The sequence below is a fragment of the Lepisma saccharinum genome, chromosome 29, assembly GCF_977018435.1.
Source record: "Lepisma saccharinum chromosome 29, izLepSacc3.1, whole genome shotgun sequence".
Lineage (NCBI taxonomy): Eukaryota > Metazoa > Arthropoda > Insecta > Zygentoma > Lepismatidae > Lepisma > Lepisma saccharinum.
The window spans coordinates 37,645,686-37,665,870 of NC_139257.1; the positions used below are offsets into that span (position 1 = coordinate 37,645,686).

General features: G+C 38.6%; 1 protein-coding gene across 2 annotated transcripts in view; it reads right to left on the bottom strand.

Annotated features, from left to right (window-relative positions):
• Window positions 1-689: 689 nt before the first annotated feature.
• Window positions 690-20,185, bottom strand: part of LOC145981296 (protein brambleberry-like) — a 58,067-nt gene continuing 38,571 nt past the window's right edge. For both annotated transcript variants that reach the window (XM_083114483.1, XM_083114484.1), the window contains exons 10-12: window positions 14,991-15,154; window positions 5,856-5,977; window positions 690-2,577 (exon numbers count right to left, since the gene is read on the bottom strand). In XM_083114483.1, coding sequence (XP_082970609.1) covers window positions 2,439-2,577; window positions 5,856-5,977; window positions 14,991-15,154 — 425 coding nt within the window. In that variant the 3' untranslated portion in view covers window positions 690-2,438. The remainder of the gene's footprint in view (window positions 2,578-5,855; window positions 5,978-14,990; window positions 15,155-20,185) is intronic.

A 20,185-nucleotide genomic window follows, 5' to 3' on the forward strand; every position in this document is an offset into this window, starting at 1 on the left:
TCAAAGGCTGTCATGACACAGGTTATTTATCACAGCATGCAAAGACACCAGGGATCCTGGGTTCAATTCCCAGCCTGGGCATGGATGTTCTATCAATTTCATGATATCTTCACCTGTCCTTATATTTACGATTAGCCAAATGTGGCAGAAAAGTGAAATACCATATTAGCCCGAATATAAGCCACACATTTTATCCAAATTTCAATTGTGAAAAATTAGGATGGGTCTTATATTCACGACCTTAAAAAAATATGACATTTCGTCAGTAGTGACAATAGTGATGGCGGTGAATAGGCCATCACCTATTTTGTTGCCTAATAAGTAATGTGCCGGTAGTTAACAGAAAGCTACCACTGAAGTAGGTATAGCACACAATAATTTTTCTTGTATGTACGCATTGCTTGCATTGTAGAATTATTTTCCTGTAGTTTACGGTTATTACAAGCATAAGAAAACAAGTTTTTCGTTGACACGTTTCAGAACACACACTCCCTTCATCAGACATTTATTTTCATTTTGACTAAAGATACAAATTGCTAACCATTGTTATAACTGTATCTTTAGTCAAAATGAAAATAAATGTCTGATGAAGGGAGCGTGGGTTCTCCTGAAACGTCATAGTTTTGTTTTGGTTACTGTCTGCAAACTGATTGATTTCCAAATATTGTAATAACGTACAATAATTTATTTACACAACTCCTTTATTATTATACACAACATATATACACACTTTTTATTAAAATGAACAAAAATTTGTACAGTTTGTTGTTCTGAACCTTCACAAAACAATCCGGAAATCATTTTTCCTCTTTACGTCTCCTCTACCCAGTGATATTCCACAATCAATGCTGTTAGCTCAAAAACTGTACTGATCATATCACTGGGTTGAATGGCACAATTGGACTGATGTATATTTAATCGGTTTGGTATTCGTGCGCTACAGGAAGAGGCGTACACACATTCAGAGAACACAAAAAGCGATGTCTTTATTGGCAATTGTGGAAGACACCAGTTGTGTCGAAGCTGTACGGATTGGCGATGGGGCTCCTATCCCTTGCAGAGTGAATCATGCATCTTCAGGAGTAGTATGTCATGCATCGTACAGATTCATTTACAGAATGTTGACAGAAAAGGACAGGTGATGCTTGCAAACTTGTCATGAAATTCCCACAAGGAGCACAGAATTTCCATTGCACAATGACAAGATAACAATAAGTCCAACAATAGAATCAAGTAACAGAAGAGGCTGCAGCACCTGGAAGAAGGTTATCTTGTCAGCGAAACGGAAACGGACCTTTTCTGATTTAAGTCCTTCGGGATTCAGCATGGCAGCAAATGCTGTTGCTTCACCTGTAGTAACTACCTCACATTCACCATTGAAGCTACCGTCGCAGCTCACAAAGAATTCAGTGGAGAACAACTTTCCATGAACAGCTTCAGGAAAACATGCCTCTGTATCCAAAGTGAGTGAGAGAAGGGAAGAAGGTCCTGTCTCCAGAGACCAATGGCCACCTGATGTCTCTCAAAGCTAATCCAACTGAAAGCAGACCTAGAAGCTAAACAACTCCTCCTCTGCATTGTTGTAACAGACGCAAAACCGTCAGTTTCACAACCAGGGATAAGAAGTAGTAGTTCATGAACTGAGATGAACACAATTTTCCGGAACGGTGCTCCATAATTAGTTTTTTTCTTACTCATGCATGGTTTTAACTTGGAACTTTTTCACTTTAAATACATCTATACATTACTATTATGAAGAAGGGGTTATTTATTACATGTTAAGAGGGCTTGCGACTGTTTTCATAATTATCAGGTGACAGTACAGTGGTGTAGAAACTTTTTATGATCAGTTTTTAAGCTCATGGCATTGATTTGGAATATCACTGGTTAGAGCAGGCATAGAAGCTATTTAGTGCCGCAGGACCTAGTACAGCACCTGTTAGATCAAGTATGCATATTTCCCTGTTAGACAGCTACAACTTAAACTAATATTGTTTCCAGGACTTCTCTATAAATAATAAATATTAATAATTAAGTTAAGTATAATATAAACAGCATTCAAGAGTATTTTTTTGAGTAAGTATCACGACCAACTTTTATCTCAATTATAATATGTACTGTATATTTTTTTTTTTAAAAAAAAATGCATTCATGCTTCAACTATATAGTATGCATATCTTAAAAAAGCTTTATGATATCATTTCGTAAGACACTTCCTTAGTATGAGAGAAAAAGGTATGAAAAATGACATTCTAAAAATACTTGAGTGTCTCATAATAAAAATGAAAACGAACCACCACAAATAAAAAAACACAAACATGCATTCCCATGCAACTATGTTCCATAGTAATAAAAAAAAACTTTAAATTATTTAAAGCTTCCCTTATGTAGAAAGAGGTACACCATATAGCAGAGAAAATTGATGTCCACCTATGACACTAAGATCTAAATGAATTTTCCATGGAGTGCCTGTAGCAGACATCTCTTCCTATCATGGCGGAGTTTCTGCAGGAGAGGCCATTTCGGCATACAGCCGTGCAAATCGGCTTCGGAGTTCCAGACCTCACTGGAGTTCCACTGAAAGACAGTACAAATAATCAAAACGAATACCATATTTGCCGGCATATAAGAAGCACTTTTTCACCCTTTATAAATAGGTCTGAAAAACATTCTAAAACATGAAGAACAAACTAAAAAAAAAGTCTTATATGCAGATACTCAGTTTTTTATTACATTTATTTCTTGAAATTTTCTCGAGTTAGACGATTTTCTTGAAGGTGTGGCAAAGAAGATTGAAATGTATTCTCTCTTTTGATGGTTTGAGTTGGTGTTTTAAGTCCACTTTAAGCACAGTAAGGCTAATCGGGACTGGACCTACAGTTTAAAGTTGGATCCGAACCACTATGTGCCTCCACCGTGTATCGAACCCAGGACCCCTTGATTACAAGGCGAAATGTATTAGGAAAGTTATTTGTTGAAAGTAGACCTACCTATTACTTCATATTTGAAATACTGTAAATTAATTATAAATTCAGTGATAAAAGATTTTTCCTCAAAAATGTGTATTTTACGCCAGCAAATATGTTATTTATTCAATTCAGAATGTGTACAGCTTGGTGTGTGTGTGTGTGTGAATATACCTGTACGTAGACAAATACAGGGTACCCAGATGTATTATCTTAATATTTAGAGTTTGCATATAGAAATGTCAGTTACCTTCTCTTTTTAAATGAGTACAGAATGTATTTTTTTAAATTTCTAGCCAAATTTTGAAATCTGCAGCGATATGGTACAGCCTGCCATATATTCTATATGCATTCTAATATATTGCATAGTCATTCATGCTGTTACTGATAGAGCCATGTATACAGAATTCTTTAGGAAGGCCACTCCAGTGCAAAAGATAATTACAGTAGACTTGCGATTTACCGAGGCTCCGGGTTAACCGAGGGAGTGGTTGGAGAACATCGCGCTTCATAACACAACCCCTTGTTTGTTTATGGAGTCAAGTCACCATCCGTGTTGCACATGTTTGTTACATTGTCGGTGTATCCGATTATTACGGTGGTGTTTAAGTCTGTGTAGGCCTATTCTAAGCGGGGAAAAAATTATGTTGTACTTGTAATAAATAATTACTATACAGTTTTAAGTGTTATTTCGTCATTTACGACCTATTACCACATTATCTCCGTATTATCAGAGTTTTTCCGTATCCGAGGTAACCCCATACCAATTAGCTTGGATAATCGAGAGTCTACTGTACTCTTAATCCAATCTTGTATTAATTGAAAAAATAGATGTTTTAAGGTAGCTTTATCTTAAATTCACGACTTTCTTAGACTTTATTTGCAAAATGAATAAATAATAACATTTTTTAAAAATGCTGGTTTCTGAGAAAAAGGGCTGGTGCCTGGATTATATTTACTGTTGTCTTCCCGACATGGAGAAAATTTCAGAAGTTTTGACAGAATTGGTATTGCCAGTTTTGTGTGCATGTATATACACATATTCAGTCACAGACACTTTTGGGTTGTAATGATGAGTAAATGGAGACATTAAACCCAGAAATATTCATGACTGTACATAGGCATGAGTAGGAGAAAATTTTGGGAGGAGTTTTTCCAATGAAGCTCACTTGATCAGTGTTGCAACCTTGAAGTCCATTTGTCCAGTGACGTGCACTGAGGAGTAGCTAGTCTAGCAGAGATAGATCAATCAATCTCACATCTCGAATTATATTCAAATCACAATATTTATTGTCTTGTTAAAGCCAGCACAGCTCATACGCAACACTTTCTTTTCCACATGCTTCTCGTCCATCGGTGTTCTCCGCGGGCAAAGCTGGCTGGATACCCTAGCTCGCTCTTTTTCCGCCAGACCAGTTTCCAGGTAGAAACGGCCGGCCCAAGGAAAAGGAAGATTTCTCTCTACCTCCCTTGTCCCCTTGCCCCCCGCTGCAATGGTTGAAAGCCCAGGCTTTCAGGTCCCCCAGTCTATCTCCTATAGGGCAGATAGGGGATTGGTTTCTCATATTTTTTTTGTAAATCCTCTAAAGAACACAGGGTAAAATTTTCTGCAGTACTTATGTTCTCTGTATTTACACAACCTTTTACACGTTGTACAATATGTGTGTATGTATGTATGGGAACGTGTTATGTGCAGACAATAATGTTATGCTTTCTTTATTTTTTTTTCTTTTTCAAATATGGAATATATAATGATTAAATTACAAATATGTGCTCAGGCTCTCTCTGACTCTTGTTTTAGTAGTGTTTTATTTAAATATACTACTCTTGGTATCTAACAGTCAAAAATACGGATGTATTTATTTGGGCAAGAGAACGCGTGTTCATATTGTTGTTGGTTTGGTTTATTTTACTTCGCTTTTCTGCCATATTTGGTTATCGCGAAAATGAGGATTGAGTGATGATATGATGAAACTGGTGAAGGGACCTCATATGAACAATCCAGGCCAGGATTCGAACCCGTGATGAGTGCGCATTCTTGTCCTATGTGTTGCAGTGAATAATGAAATAATTTGGAATGAAAAATGTATTTCAAAACTCAAAAAGTCAAATGAATATCATTGAAGAAACTACAAAAAAGTGTGTTGTGTTTTGTTACCTGTCACCAAATCAACCAAGCGTGGGGTAGTGGTTATCACAGCGCGCTACGACACCAGGAGTTCCGGGTTCGAACCCCAACCCAGGCATGGGCGTTCCCTGTGCTTGTCCATTCATCAATTTCATCGTATCGTCTTTGCAATTAACCAAATGTGACAAAAAAGCGACGCTAAGTAACAAAAATGAAATCAAATCATTGATTGATTGCTCAATTTGGTTTATTTTACTTCGCTTTTCCGCCACCTTTGGTACGACAAAATTGATGAAGGGACACACAGAAAGAACACAAATGGCCAATCCGAGATTCGAACCCAGGATCTCTGGCTTAGAGTCAAATGAAATAGTTTTTTATTTTCGGATGTGGGTGGGGGTTACGTGTACTTTTTTCTAGTACTCATTCATAATTTTGCAATCTTTTCCTGTTATTGACATTCTTCTTTTTTGTAGGAATACTGGCCGGCCCTAAAGGGAGGAGGGGTGTGACCCCCCCCCCCTTGAGCACGCCACTGACTGCTACCCCAAGTGTCGACGTCACCGCACGTCACTGGATTTGTCAATAACAGTCGATACCTCATGTAAATTTGAGCTGTTTACAGTCTGTCCTGTAATTTTTGTCAGACTTTTAAGGTTTCGTTTGACCCTCCCTCGTATATAGAATATAAAATGTTATAAATTCACTCATGCACACTTTACTTCAATAATAATTTCAGTAATAAAATGTTTTCATCTTACCTTCTTGAGTTTGTTGGTGTTCGATTCAATGGAGACGTAAAATTCCCAGAATTCCTTGATGGAAAACGAGAACGAGCTGCATCAGGACTACGAAGAAAACTTTGACGGGAAGCTGTACTTTCCTAAAAATAAAAGCAAAAAATTACTCCAGACATGAGAAGACACATGCATTAAATTGAAAATCAAGAATTATAACTTGCTGAAAATTTATGTGAAAATTGTGGCATCCGGGGATCAAACCTGGATCTTCAGTATTCCATGTCAATGCTCGACCCCTGACCTAACATGTCACCTCTGGCACCTGCACAACTTCTCTAACTTAGATCTATGCATAACGATGTTAAAATTCTACAAGTATATAATCAATCCATGAACTCATAAATACAGGGTTATTCAAAAAGAAAGAGCAGATTTCAAATGTTTATTTCTCACGAACTATAAAATATAGAAACAAGAGCCATTCATGAATGGATAGAGGAAGGTTCAAAGTTGTATAATCCTGCCTATTAGTTCCATTCAATACCTGCAACGACGTTTTGGTGTATGACACGTGTTTCTATATTTTATAGTTTGTGAGAAATAAACATTGAAATCTGCTCTTTCTTTTTTAATAACCCTGTATGTGATTTGAACATCATTTTCCATAACAGCCTTTAGTGAATGATGGCAGAGAGCCTACCAAATTGATAGGCAAATTAATTATGGTGTTTTGCAAGTTACACAGAATTACTATGAATTTTTGTTAATTTACATCGCCCTTCTGTCAATTTTGGCTAATCACGATGAAACTGATGGAAGGACACACGCAAAGAACAGCCATGCCCAGGCTGGGATTCGAACCCAGACATTTCAGTGGCACGATTGAAAGTAGACCACTTACGGTGATTGGCCAATGAACCACCATGATACAGGTGTTCTCTATCAGCAAGATGATGCATCAGTTCACACATCCCAAACTGTAGTGGCAGCTATACACAAAGTACAATATCAATTCCCCACCTAGTGGTTGCAAGACCTTGTAGTTGATGGTGGGGCTTGCGTGCTCTGATGATTTGCTAGGCTATACCGGTAGTAGCTTAACCCCTTAAGAGCCCGTATCACCGCTGGTTACGATACCTAAAAAATAGGTTCTTGCGTCGACGTTATGTGCTCGAACAGTCAAGTGTGTGGCATTTAAATTTTACTGAGTTAAAGATCAAATATGAAGTTAGTTACGTCGCGCAGCCTTTTTTTAAATATATTATTTATTACGTAGTTTTCCTGATCTCAATTTCGTAAAATTCACTTGCTCGCCAATTGTATGTAATAACTTAAATCAACATTTTAAAGCGCAAGAAAGCTTCAACTGTTCTTCTACAGCAAAGAAATGAAACTGATCTTACATAATTTTCTTTAGAATGTCTGTAGTTTGTCGACGTACAGAGCAATGCATGTAAATTTTAACTTCGACGTTTCTTAGCTGGTCGCGCTAGCCGTTTCCCCCTCTGTACCGCTCGCGCTCAACCCCGCCCCCCCCCCCCCCTCCACGGCCCTTTTTTCTTTCACAATCGGCCGGTCTTCCAAGAAAACCGCATGCTGAGAGCTAGGAAAAGAAAAAAGAATGCAGGGAAAGGTTTTGGGGGAGAATCAATGGTTTGGGCGATGCTTGTAAACAGTTCTTCACTACGTTATATCCTAATACTAAATCACGATGGGGTTGTAGTGCAATGACAACAGTGAAGAACGGGGGATTTCCCCAGTATATTGTTCACAAATGGGAAGGGCTGGTTGCACAGACTCAAGTACACCTTTACAAAAGGTTTGCCTGCAAAAGAAAAATTGTGCCAAATTATAACTTTTTTTTTGTGAGAACACGAAAGTCCATTACCAAGGGATTTTTTTAGGGGGAAGGTGACTTTACTCAAAGTTTTTAGGTAAATATTGTGTAAATTCTATCTGGTGGTGGATTATCAACCAGCCACGCAAATGAATGACTTTTTAGCTGTCGATCATAAATAAGTTCAATGAACGTTCATTGTCAGTTTGAGATATTTCTGAGGGTCAATGGTAAAAAATACTTGATGATCTGTTATGGAAATAGTGCTATTTTTAAACATTTTGAACGTCCGTTCAACTTAATTTCGAATTTGGCTCCTTTCATGATTTGTAAGTAGGGGGATAAAATATATTTACTTAATACTTTACTGCGTTATTTTATCACCAATTACAAAGAAGTCACAACATAAGATAGTTCTGTGTCATCATATACAAAAATACTTTTAGGCATAGGTCTTATGTAAAATAAAATACATTAATTATATGTTGTTTTTTCTTTTCCAAAGACATTATTTAGTTGAATAATATGACAGACTTACTATTGATAATGACCATACAAAACACACCATAGAAATTTCATTCACTTTCAACTTTCTGGGGCCGGCCACCGTGGGGGAGTGGTTAGCACATCGCACTACGACGCCAGGGGTCCCGGGTTCGAATTCTGGCTTGGCCGCGGATGTTTGTGAGTGTTCATTCATCAATTTCATCATATCATACTCATCCCCATCTTCGCAAATTGGCCAAAAGTGGCACAAAAAGCGAAGTAAAATAAAGCAAATCAATCAACTTTCTGGATATACGACAAATAACACTATTTCTGTATAAGGAATTTTAGGCGTGCTCAGATCCTCCGATTATGGGGAGCAAGGGCCTTGATAAGAGTTCAGCTGACGAAATAAAGCCTTCATTCCATCTCACTGTTTTTATTACATTGATGGGAACAAAACAGTTTCGTGTGTGTCCCGACGCACCTAAAATCACTTTATTAGATGAATTTCAACTTCAGTAGCACCATTGTTCTCTGCTGGCGCTTTATTTTCCATCTCTGCCGTTCAAAGACTATTGTACGTATAAACGTGGTTTAGTACCGCAAATTCAAAAGAACTACACATAATTTATTCATGTGCAATATATGGGCAATTTATTCTGCAGACACATACAGATAATACAACTAAAGAATAAAATATGTGGAGGTGTTAATAAGAAATTTGCTAGTGGGAGAGTCCAATTACATAGGAAGTAATACACTACCCTTTCCTTACGTAGTTACTTGGAACTTTCGTAGGTTTGAAAATAGTATTTACTTTTATTTCTATAAAAGCATAATGTTGTTTAAGAACCGTTATTAGATTCTTCTGCACTAAATTTCTAAGTGAGGCTTTTAAGGGGCAACTTCTCCCTTCCCCCCCCATTTACTCACCGCATGCAAAGAGTGTGAATACTTTTTTGCTGAAATGGGAAAATGAACCACAGCAAGAAACTAATAATATACGTCTGTTTTTATGAACAGCTGCAGAATTATCTACAAACTTGTTGAAATTCACAGTTTTGCTAGCTTTCATTGGACGAAATACATACAGCCAGGGACGGCGCTACAAGGAGGTCAGGGGGGATGAAACCCCAACAACATATCTAAGCTCCCTGTAGCCCCCAGATTTTTATAGTACGGTAGACGCCTTTCGATCGAAAGTTAAAGAAGTAGAAGCTATCTTACGTAATATTTTCCATTATAAAACTTCCCTTAGGGCAAGGCCATTGCTATGTTCAAGTACATTTCCTGCTTTTATAAGATCGCAAGATTATTACAACGTGTTGTACGTAAAATCGTGGTTGGAGGTGGCAGCTGCAGATCTGCATGGAGCAACAACGGACATTGATTATTTAATATGTACTAAGTAATTGTTAAATCACAAGTCTCCAAAGTTGCCAAAAAAAATTTACAGATACTCTGCTGCCTATCTGGTAGGTGGATGTGTTCAGAGGCTGTGGGATTGCTGTTTGGTTGTTGGAGGGTCAAACGATGATAATACGATGCCTACGAAGTTAAATGATAACAATTATTATCCTATGTAAATCATGTCACTATTTTTGGAGCGAGTGTTAAAAATTAATTTTTATAAGTTGGAGGATGTTACCAATTGTATTGTGAAGGTAACACTGAGAGAACAAACATATTTTCAGTGCAAATTCACCTACACTAGGAGACAAAAGCATTGACTATCAATATCATTGACATAAATCAATGGATACAGTTGCAGCTCTCGCACTGGGCAGATTTGATTAGTAGTGAAAATAACTACCAATAGTTTTATATATGTTTCACATCTGATTCTTCTCCATGGAATAGAAATTGGCCACTCGGCATAAATTATTTTCCAACGTCATAAATAATAATTTATTAACAAGAAGACCTAGGCTTACAAGGAATAAAACTGCCAAAGCTTGCTGATTTTTGCACTAAATTGCAATGTTAGTTGCACAAAGGCTAATCGGGACAAAACCTACAGCCTATAGTGGAATCCGAGCCACTTAATTAAATGTCCCTAACCGTGGATCGAACTCGTGACCCGTCGATTACGAAGCATCATTATTACCGCTAACCGAGGCGGGAAGGTTCACTTATAATCTTTCTAATTATTAACATTTAAGAGTTAGTTAGTTTCTTTAGTCTTTTAATTCCTTAATGTCGTATTTTTGCCTCTCGGATGTTTTCAAGAACGATGTAACGATGAAAGGATTGAGAAAACATCGCTGACAATTATGTTCATTGCAAATACTCGAATGAGAAACTACAATCAGAAAAGCTGCCCCCGTGGCGGGGTGATTCAGTTCTTTTTCACATGCATGCTCGGATCCGGAGAGATAGTTCGCAACTATGAATAAGAGGAGTGTACAGTTAACAGAATCAAGCATATCTGGAAACTAGTAAGCTGCGTGAAAACTGACATACGTGTATTTCAGGATAACTATGATAGATATGAACAAGAAACTGTATTAGCCTTATCTGCGGATGTTTGAAAAGTCCTGTAGTAAATTCACAAATTCGTCGTTCCGGTTCAATACGAGTAATATGCATTGGCTGTAAATAGTTTTAATTGTATCAAAAATGCTAAAAGTACACATTTTACTAACTACACGACTGTCCCAATGATTCCAAATGACTAACTTGGATTGATATTCATGTGCATTAGCACTGGCCTCCGTGATGAAGTGGTTAGCACATCCGGGAGTTCGAATCCAGGCATGGATGCTCTTTGTGAGTGTCCGTTCATCAGTTTCATCATACAATTCATCCTGAGGCGGAGCACAAAGCATGATGCCTTAGGTTGTAAGACAAGTTTTTATTACGTTAAGAAAAGAAGAACATCAAAATCATCTCACTTAGGATAATCCACCAACTGCAGAAAACACAAAAGAATGTCTTCCGCCTGTTCTGCACATGTGTCGCAACAGGGTGAATAGCTATGCACTACTACAAAACATCGCCATTATTTCCCTAGTTTACTTCACCATACAGGAGAGATATCCTGCTACTCGATGTTATAAACTATTCCATATATGTTGGTCAGAGGCGTGCGCACGGGCTGGGGGGGGGATTGCCCCCTAATCACGGACGTTCGCAGATTTTTCCACAAAGGGACAAGAAAGGTATTTTTTTCATGGGGCATATTACCCCAATACTAGCTAGTGCTGTCCCCTCAAAAAACACCACTTGAATTTGAAATTATCGCATTCCTGCATCCCCATTACATAATAATTAATGTAAATTACTATGACTGAAATCTAATTATACTTGTGAAATATATACTTTTAGGTTGACCTTCGTTTTCAAGGTGTGGTCATCCTTGCCCCCCTTCCAGACGTTCCATGCCCCATGCCCCTATATTATTATACTTTCACCTAGAAATTTAGTGGAGAGCAATATTGTCGCTGTTATTAAACAATATTATACTCTAAAAGGAAATGGCGCAACCAAAATGGGACAGGGAGGCATTGCTTATGCCTTTTTCCAACCTTGGACGGAAATCACTGAATTAAAAGAAAGCAAGACTAGTAGAATCTACTAGTAGCAGGACAAAAGGATACTCAAGACGGAATTAGTTTTCACGTCCATCTTGCATTATTTCTTCCAGACGGTCAGGATCACTTGCAGGGGGTTACAGAGGGACAATTGTCCCCTCGACTTTAAATTTTATACAAATAAAAATACATTTCGTAAAATTTTCTTTCTCGCTTCGCTCGGGGTACCTGCTTTTCTTGCAGTCTTGTCAACTTCCGAGCCGTAGCTAGGAAGTAGCGGGAGTTGGCCCTGGGCGCCGAACAATCTAATTGAGAAAAATTGTAAAAGAGAATGCCATGCCGTCCCATGAATTTTTTGCGCCCTATTAAATCAATACTGTTTTCAACTTTCAAAAATTTGGATCGAAAAATTTTCTTGCTCGCTTCGCTCGCAGTTTCTTTTCTACAATACATTGTAAATTACCAGAAAGAAAGTAAGAACGAATAAGTAATTCAGACAGTTGCTGCTATAACAGTTTTGTTTGGAGGAAAACAAGCGCTCACATTTCAGAGACAATCTATATAATTTTTGCTGTTGGTTTGTTAAGGGGCGGATGAATAGATTACGTAATGTATTTAAATAATATGTTAATACCTAGCTATATATATATATATATATATATATATATATATATATAATATACACACTCGCGCACGCGAACACACACACATATATATATCACATCAATGCAAAAAAATAAAACAGTGAGATAAAATGAGGTTTTTCTTTGCCGATCTGACTTAATTTTCAAGGTTTTTGCCCCACCCCCCCTTATCAGAGGGTCTGCGCACGCCTATGATGTTGGTACCTTCTTCTAATAATAAAAACAAGTTAAAATAACAGTGATATTAAATTAATAATATTAAAATATTAATTAATATTGTTATCACATGAATGGGAAAAGATGGCATAAGAATAGGAATATAACAGCACGTATTCATTATCTAGCTCATGAATAGTTAAGATCGCTTCAATTTGTATAAAAACAACTGACCTGGCAAGGTGATAGTGAAACAGATAAGGAATTGAATATTTATTGAATAACGAAAAAGGATGTTAGATCCATTTGACGAAAAGTAAAGCTCTTAATTTAATATTTAAGCATATTACTTAGGTAGTGGTGTGTATAAATCTTCTTTGATACAGTCATCCAAAGTTGTATGACCCCAATGTAATCCTTCCCTTACAATAAGTTTGACGGAAATACACCTCTCTCGATTATACGACAGATGCTAAACAAAACAAGCATATTTACATAATTTAATTTTAGTACTTCGTAAGTCTCTCGCGGAAGATTCGGACTCCCTGGACACCCCGCCTCCCCTAAATATTCCTTGGCTCTATTACATGTAAGTTGTATTGCGAAGTTCGTCAATGTGTGTTTTTCTTCTTTCAGACACTCGGAAAAAGTGTTGTCCTGTCACAGAAACCCTCTCGGCTCGGAGTTATAAACGTGTGGGCTCAAAGGAAAGGTCTTTTATGGTCAGAGCCTGACCTTCCAGGCAGGGGGGGGGGAGGGGGGGTGAGTAGCGGACAGGGAACCTTGTCTTCTGTTTCTCTCGACAAAGCAAGCCTCCCACCAGTAAAGTCTCAGACGGTCCATGCAATGGATTTGCGTTCGAAGGGGGAAATGGAGTCAATATTGGTAAGACTAGGAAGAAAATTTGACATCTGTCCTGTGCTTTTTTCGAGTGACGCTGATACGGGCTCTTAAGCGGGGAGCCCAAGTTGTGCTCGGGCATTTGAATTTGGCGGCTTTTTGTGCATTTCAGATCCAGTCAATGTTCCTGTAGCGGGGAATTATTTTCTTTAAATGGATATACAGTAGTACATACATAGATACATTTTGTTTTGTACAGTTTGCTTGAATGTTTGTGTAGTTTGCTTCAATGTTTGTGTGTTCATTAACTTTCTTTCATTTACAAGACATGTAATTTTATAATGTTGTCCAGAGCCATGTGCCCTCTGGGACAGGGGCGAACTGGGGCTCCCTGAACTGGGGTCTTAGATTCAACATACAATTTACTTTAAATTATGTGTGAAGTAGTTTCAATTCCCATTTAGGTTTAAGTTACTCTCACTCTCTCTCCCTCCCTCCCCCCCCCCTCTCTATCTATCTTAAAAACAACTGCGCATAGGATTCCGCATAGTGTACACAACAATACCCGAGAACAATTCACGTTACCCGATCTGAAGTTGGAATAAACTTTCCTGCCCGAACCTAGCTCGGGCAACCCGCTTAACGTTACACATTGCAACCCCGAACACAGCTTGTGTAAACTGCTTGTAACTCAATTTATAAAATCGAAACACCCACTTAAGGGGTTAAGCTACTGGTAGGGTCTCCCATGCTGGGCAGGCTAGCGAGGATGAGTCAGACTAAGAAGCAAAGGCTCCAAAGGCGGAAGAAGAAGAATAGCATCTCAACGGCTGAGAAGGCGGAAGAACCAGGAGTAAGACCTCTTAAAGAAAACCTTGGTCCATCTGGCTCTGGATGGTAGCACCTTGTAAGGGCCCCTAGCCAGGGTTACAGCGAAGACCTCAACAGCAGCTGTGGCGGAGAAGGAGACCTTTGGAATGGCAGAGATGGCGGAAGAGGGAAACCACTACCTTGTGGAGAGTGGAGGGATCCCCAAAGGCTGAAGTAAAACAAGGGGCAAGATGGGCTCTGGAGCTGTAGTGAAAGCAACCAACCTAGGGGATGGAAACCCCCAATATCAAATAACCTGGCCCTCCAGGTTGGGGGTTGGGTGTGGGGCTAACAATCCCACCCTGTAAAAGATCACTAGTTGAGAAGCTAAGAGATAAGCGTCGGATTGATTTAAAGGATGGGCGAAGATCCTGAAGGAGGCCAAGGCTCTCAAAGGGCTGTAGAGCCAAGGATTACATTATTACAATATCAATTGGTTGATCACCCCTGTATTTACTAGATTTAGTCCTCAGTGACAACCACCTGTTTCCAAATCTCAAAAAACATCTGCATGGGTAGAGTTTTAGCAACGATTCTGAAGTGATGGATGCTGTAAAAGTATGGTTTCAGAAGCAGTCGGCAGATTTTTTTCTTCATGCCAGAATTGAAGTGCTAGAGCACTTATAGGAAAAGTGCATTGAAGTTGCAGTGGACTGTGTTGAAAAATAATAGTAGTTAAATGGTCCTCTGGCAAAGCCTTCTAGGTCAAGGGCAGGGCATGCTGATCAAACTTCGTATTACACACACAAGAATGCATAAAAAGAAAAGTCACACTGTAGGTACATACCTTGTCACATTCTCCTACTGAGATGTCACTGTCGCTTGAATCATCGAGCTTTTCTTTAACAGATGAATGGTGAGAATCATTTAATCCTGATTTATCTGAACTGTCTTTCCCTACAAACTCTTCACTCAATGATGACAACCACCGCTTTGGGTTTATGCTGCAACCTGTGAAAATGTTAGTAAATGTCTTAATGTTCAAAATGACTAAACATTAATTTCTTTCTCATAAATAGAGGCATGAAAATTTTGTTTTTGCCAGAAAAATGAAAACTTGAAATAACACACTGTAATGTTAACCATGTCTTGTCATGAAATGACGCAAAATGCGAAACAAACTCAAACCTGAAATTTAGTTGTTTTTCTTAGTTGGATCCAAACCACTGAAATGTTCATTAACTGGAAAACAAACTTAAGAAACCGAGAGTGTGAGAGATTTTGTTCATCTTGCTGATCACATTCACATGCTACAAAATATTCTTAATACTTTAAAAGTGCTTAAAGAAAACTGATTAACAATTCAAAAGAATGGACACCTATCTTGATCCAAATGAACTAACAGTTTTACCACAAAAGGTAATATGGGGCAATGTATGTATCAACATTTCCAATTGTTAGAGAAACTAAATTCTCTTAAGCTACTTAAACACTTCTTGACACAGGCAGCATTGTACCTGCTACATTGATTTAAAATAAGCATATTGAACATTATTTTGTAATTCATCATCATCATCAATCCTTCACCGTTTCCTGCCTCTGGCTGGGTCGGCATAGAAGTCAAGCCTCTCCATTTTTTCCTGGTCTTCCACCAGTGCTCTCTTTCCACGGTGTTCCAATCTTGTCCTCTTCTTATAACACTCTCTGCTATCTGCTCTTTCCACAGACTACTTGGTCTCCCCCTTGGCCTTATTCCCACTCCTCGTGCATTGTAAGCTCTTACTGGTAAGCTTTCTGCATCCATCCTCTTCATGCGTCCGAACCATCTCATCTGTGCCTGATCTATCTTGTCTTGAAGCTTCACCACCCTCACTGTCTGTCGGATCTCCTCGTTCCTTACTCTACCCCTTCTAGACTTCCCAATATACTCCTTTAAAAAAATTCATCTCCACTGCCTCTATCTTTCCTTTGTCTCTCTCTGTCATTGTCCAAGTCTCTGCTCCATATGTAATTATTGGCACATAGTATGTACTATATATTACCTTCTTGCATTTCATATGTACATCCCTGTGCCATATTAATCTTTGAATGCTTTGAGTCCACTACCCATTTGTCCTCTTCTGTTTACCTCCTCATCTATTCTTCCACTTTTCTCAATTATGCTTCCTAGATATTTGAAGCTCTCCACTACCCTCACCTCTTCCGTGTCCATCTTTATTCTTGGTACATTTCTGGCTCTCTACCTTGTTGCTATTAGCACCTTGCTCTTTTCTGCACTGATTTCATTCCTGCTCTTCTGATTTCCTCATTCCAACTATCAAGCTGTCTCTGTACTACTTCTTCCCTCTTTCCCCATATTACTAAGTCATCAGCGAACAACAGGGCCTTCATCTGTTCCTCTCCTATCTTCTTCCCCACCTCTTCATTAATTGCATCTATTGTAATTATGAAGAGTGAAGAGCAGTGGGAAAAGAGCACTTCCCTGTTTTAGTCCATTACTTATACTGAACCACTCTGTTCTTCCCACTAGCATCTTCACACAGCTCTGGTTGGCCTTGTATGTGCTCTGCACTCTACAGACTATTTCTTCCTCGACTCCTTTGTAATTGTAATTTAATTGACTAATATTCAATTCCTCCTAAAGTATACAGTGTATTATATTTTTGTTTTGATTACTTGCCTGCAAGAGAAGAGGATGGTTAGCACGAACTTTGTCACGTTCCCAGTTTAAGCTTACTTGATATACTTACTATTACTTGTAACGGTCGGATTGACCATTACTGGTTTTGGTAATATGTTTATTAATTGCTGGCCAGCTACAAGGTGTAGGGTTAAGTAATATGTTTCCATGAGTGTACTTTTATGTTATTATTGCATGTAAGTGTATATGCTTATTGGATTGTGCTTTGCTGGATATTAGATTCCCCTGTTTTTACCTCCCCGGTTGGGGGAGCTAGCTGTCTTTCAAAAGACCGTTGCAGTGGAATTTTCCAACGCTACGGGATCCACGTCCACGGACGTTTACCCCGACTATAAAAAAGGCCAGTGGGCTTTAGCAGAAAAACAGTGTTTCCCCATTGATCGACGAAAGAGGAACGTCTCCTCAAGTTTAGTCCACTTATGGTGGCTAAACTGGATATAATAATGTAGCATCTGGTTATGCCAGCCCCTGTTGCTGTCCCAAGTCTCCTTTTAGAAAATCTTTGAAAATGTGGATATTTCCGTATTGAATAATTGATGCCCAAAGGAAGGAGTGAAGGCGTAAGGAAACGCATTTGTAATGAACGGAATATCATTTAAGCTGAGGATAGGCCCACAGAGATAGTTATGCTAACTCTGCGGTAAAGGAAGTGCCGATTGTTATGCCATAGGTGCGCAATTATATTGATTTAGAGATTTGGTAATTTGGTCTATGCAAGACACACATGGAAACGCTATGTAAAATATGTATATATATAACTATGTATAATAAACCAATATATCCTACGAGAATGTTATGATTTAAAGAACTGCGGTACTGTCCATTTAACAAGTTGTATATTCACTTTCTGTACATGTGTAAACAAACCCGGGACATAAAATATAAATTGTTATGTGAAACCCCCCTTTTGTAATTCCGGCGTAAATATAATCTGCTCGCTTTGCACCCAGGGTGAGGTGAAAGGAGAGATTGAGGGATTAGAGTAGTAAGAAATCCAGAGGGCCGGATAGAAACGAGGGATAGGGGGGCCGAACTTTCACATACTCCTTTTCAGAGAACGCAAGATTTTCCAGCCTACTTTGAGGCCACCTCAGACGTGGGAAGCACTTAAGGGTTTTTCTAATAAACAATATCTAAATCTTACACAGTCAGGATTCCATAAAACTTCTTCTGATCTTAATTTCACAAAACTACACTCGCAAATTAAAATCTTGCAAGGTAAAAGTGTATTATTAATCTTGAAAATATTGCTTGAGTACACTAAATCAATCTTCTTCTTCTTCCTTTATATGACCCTACCAACGTTATATCCCGTTGACTTTGGTCAGCGTTTCTGTCATTGTAGTTCTTCCGGGTTCGGTAGATTAGATTGTCTCACCAGTAACACAGATTGAAATCAATTATACAGGGTGACCCAGAGATGTATACCCATTTTGGAATGAACATTACACAGTTAATTGTACACCAAACTCTATTATTTTTGTTGTATAATGTGTGTGATATATTGCCATTTATTTTACATTTATTTATTTATTGCAGTCACCATGGAGTCGTTGTCGGTGGAACATCGCGTGTTCACATATGATGCCTATGTGAGAAACAGCGACTCAGTGGTTGCAGCTCAGAGGTTATTCCGCTGGCACTTCCACATAAGGCGGCATGGATCAGTTCCAACATGCAAAACAATCTTAAAATGAGTTAAACAGTTTCGAACCACAGGCACTGTAACTCCAAAAGACACCACCAGGTGCTGAACCTCTGAGCTGCAACATAGGCATCATGTAAAATAAATGGCAATATATCACACACATTATAAAACAAAAATAATACAGTTTGGTGTACAATTAACTGTGTAATGTTCATTCCAAAATGTGTATACATCTCTGGGTCGCCCTGTACAAGGGGAGAGTGAAAAGTTTTGAGCCTCACATGGACGGAGTGAAGCTAGGTAGTTAAAATTCTGGAGGATGTAAGGTTTGAGTTTTAGGACACTCCGTGCGAACTTTTATGAAATTCACATGTTTCTTCAGTTTCTTTTGTCAGGTTGAAAATTAACTAAGTGTCAGAGAAGAGAGTGGCCGACAGGGCCGTGATTCGGTAACTCTGTCGGCAAGGCCACACTGCACAGGCTGCTTTGGTCGAGTGTGGCTTCACCGCACTTCCCCATCCACCTTATTCCCCCCACCTGCCCCGTCACATTTTCATCTTTTCCCTGCCATGAATAATTCACTTCATGGACATCACTTCCACACGGATGAAGGTGGTCATTCAGAGGTGTGAGACTCGGGACAAATCATTCTACCAAATGACTGTAAACAAATTACAGCACAGAATGCATAAGTGCATTGATCTGGGGGGGGGGGGTGATTATAGAGATTATGTAGAGAAATCATATTGTGAAACTGTAGTTCAAACACAACTTCCCTGCGAGGCTCAAAACTTTTCACTATCCCCTTACATAAGTAAATCACTTTTATCTTTGCACTGTTTCTTTGTGATCACTTTTTTTTTTAAATTTCAATTCTACATTTTCGTGTATATCCATATGGAGCCAGACAAGTGAAGTAAATATTTCTGATAAAAGGAAAAAGAGTGACACTGGGAATGGAATTTTCAATGGTTGTAATCCTTTGTAGAGTATCATTTGTTGTTGTAACAAAATTGGACATTCTAAGAATAAATATTGTACATCAGGGTTTTCATTACCACATTTGCAATTTTGTTGAGATGAATTTTCTTTATTTTATATAATTACCACATTGAACATTGAATTAGTAAATTATGTGGGCACATAACAACTTTCCATGACGAGAACATACAAAATGTAATGTTGAGTAGTGTAGATATGTACGTGGGTCGTTCAACATATAAGTTTCCGTATGCTGTAAAAAATTTTATTTTTAAGATACATTAGAAAACTATACATACATGTGTAGGAGTATCCTTCCTCACTTCTCCACATAATCCCCATAGAGATTCAGGCATTTGTCCCACCATTGCACCAATTTGTCCATACCCTTTGCAAGAAAATCAGGGCTCTGGCTATTGAGCACTATTCTCACATTCTGCTTCACTTCTTCATCTGTTTCGAAACGGTAACCTTGCAATTCAGACTTCAACACCGGAAAAAGATGGAAATCACTCGATGCTAAATCGGGGCTGTATGGAGGGTGGGGCAGCCGTTCCCACCCCAATTCTTCAATTTTGTGTTGCATTTGCACTGCTGAGTGGGGGCGAGCGTTGGTTTCCTCATCAACTGAGTCGCGATAATCGACTGATGAGCATGGCCTGCAGCCTTGAAGGTTTAATGCAATACCAGCAAGATGGCAATGCATTCCTCA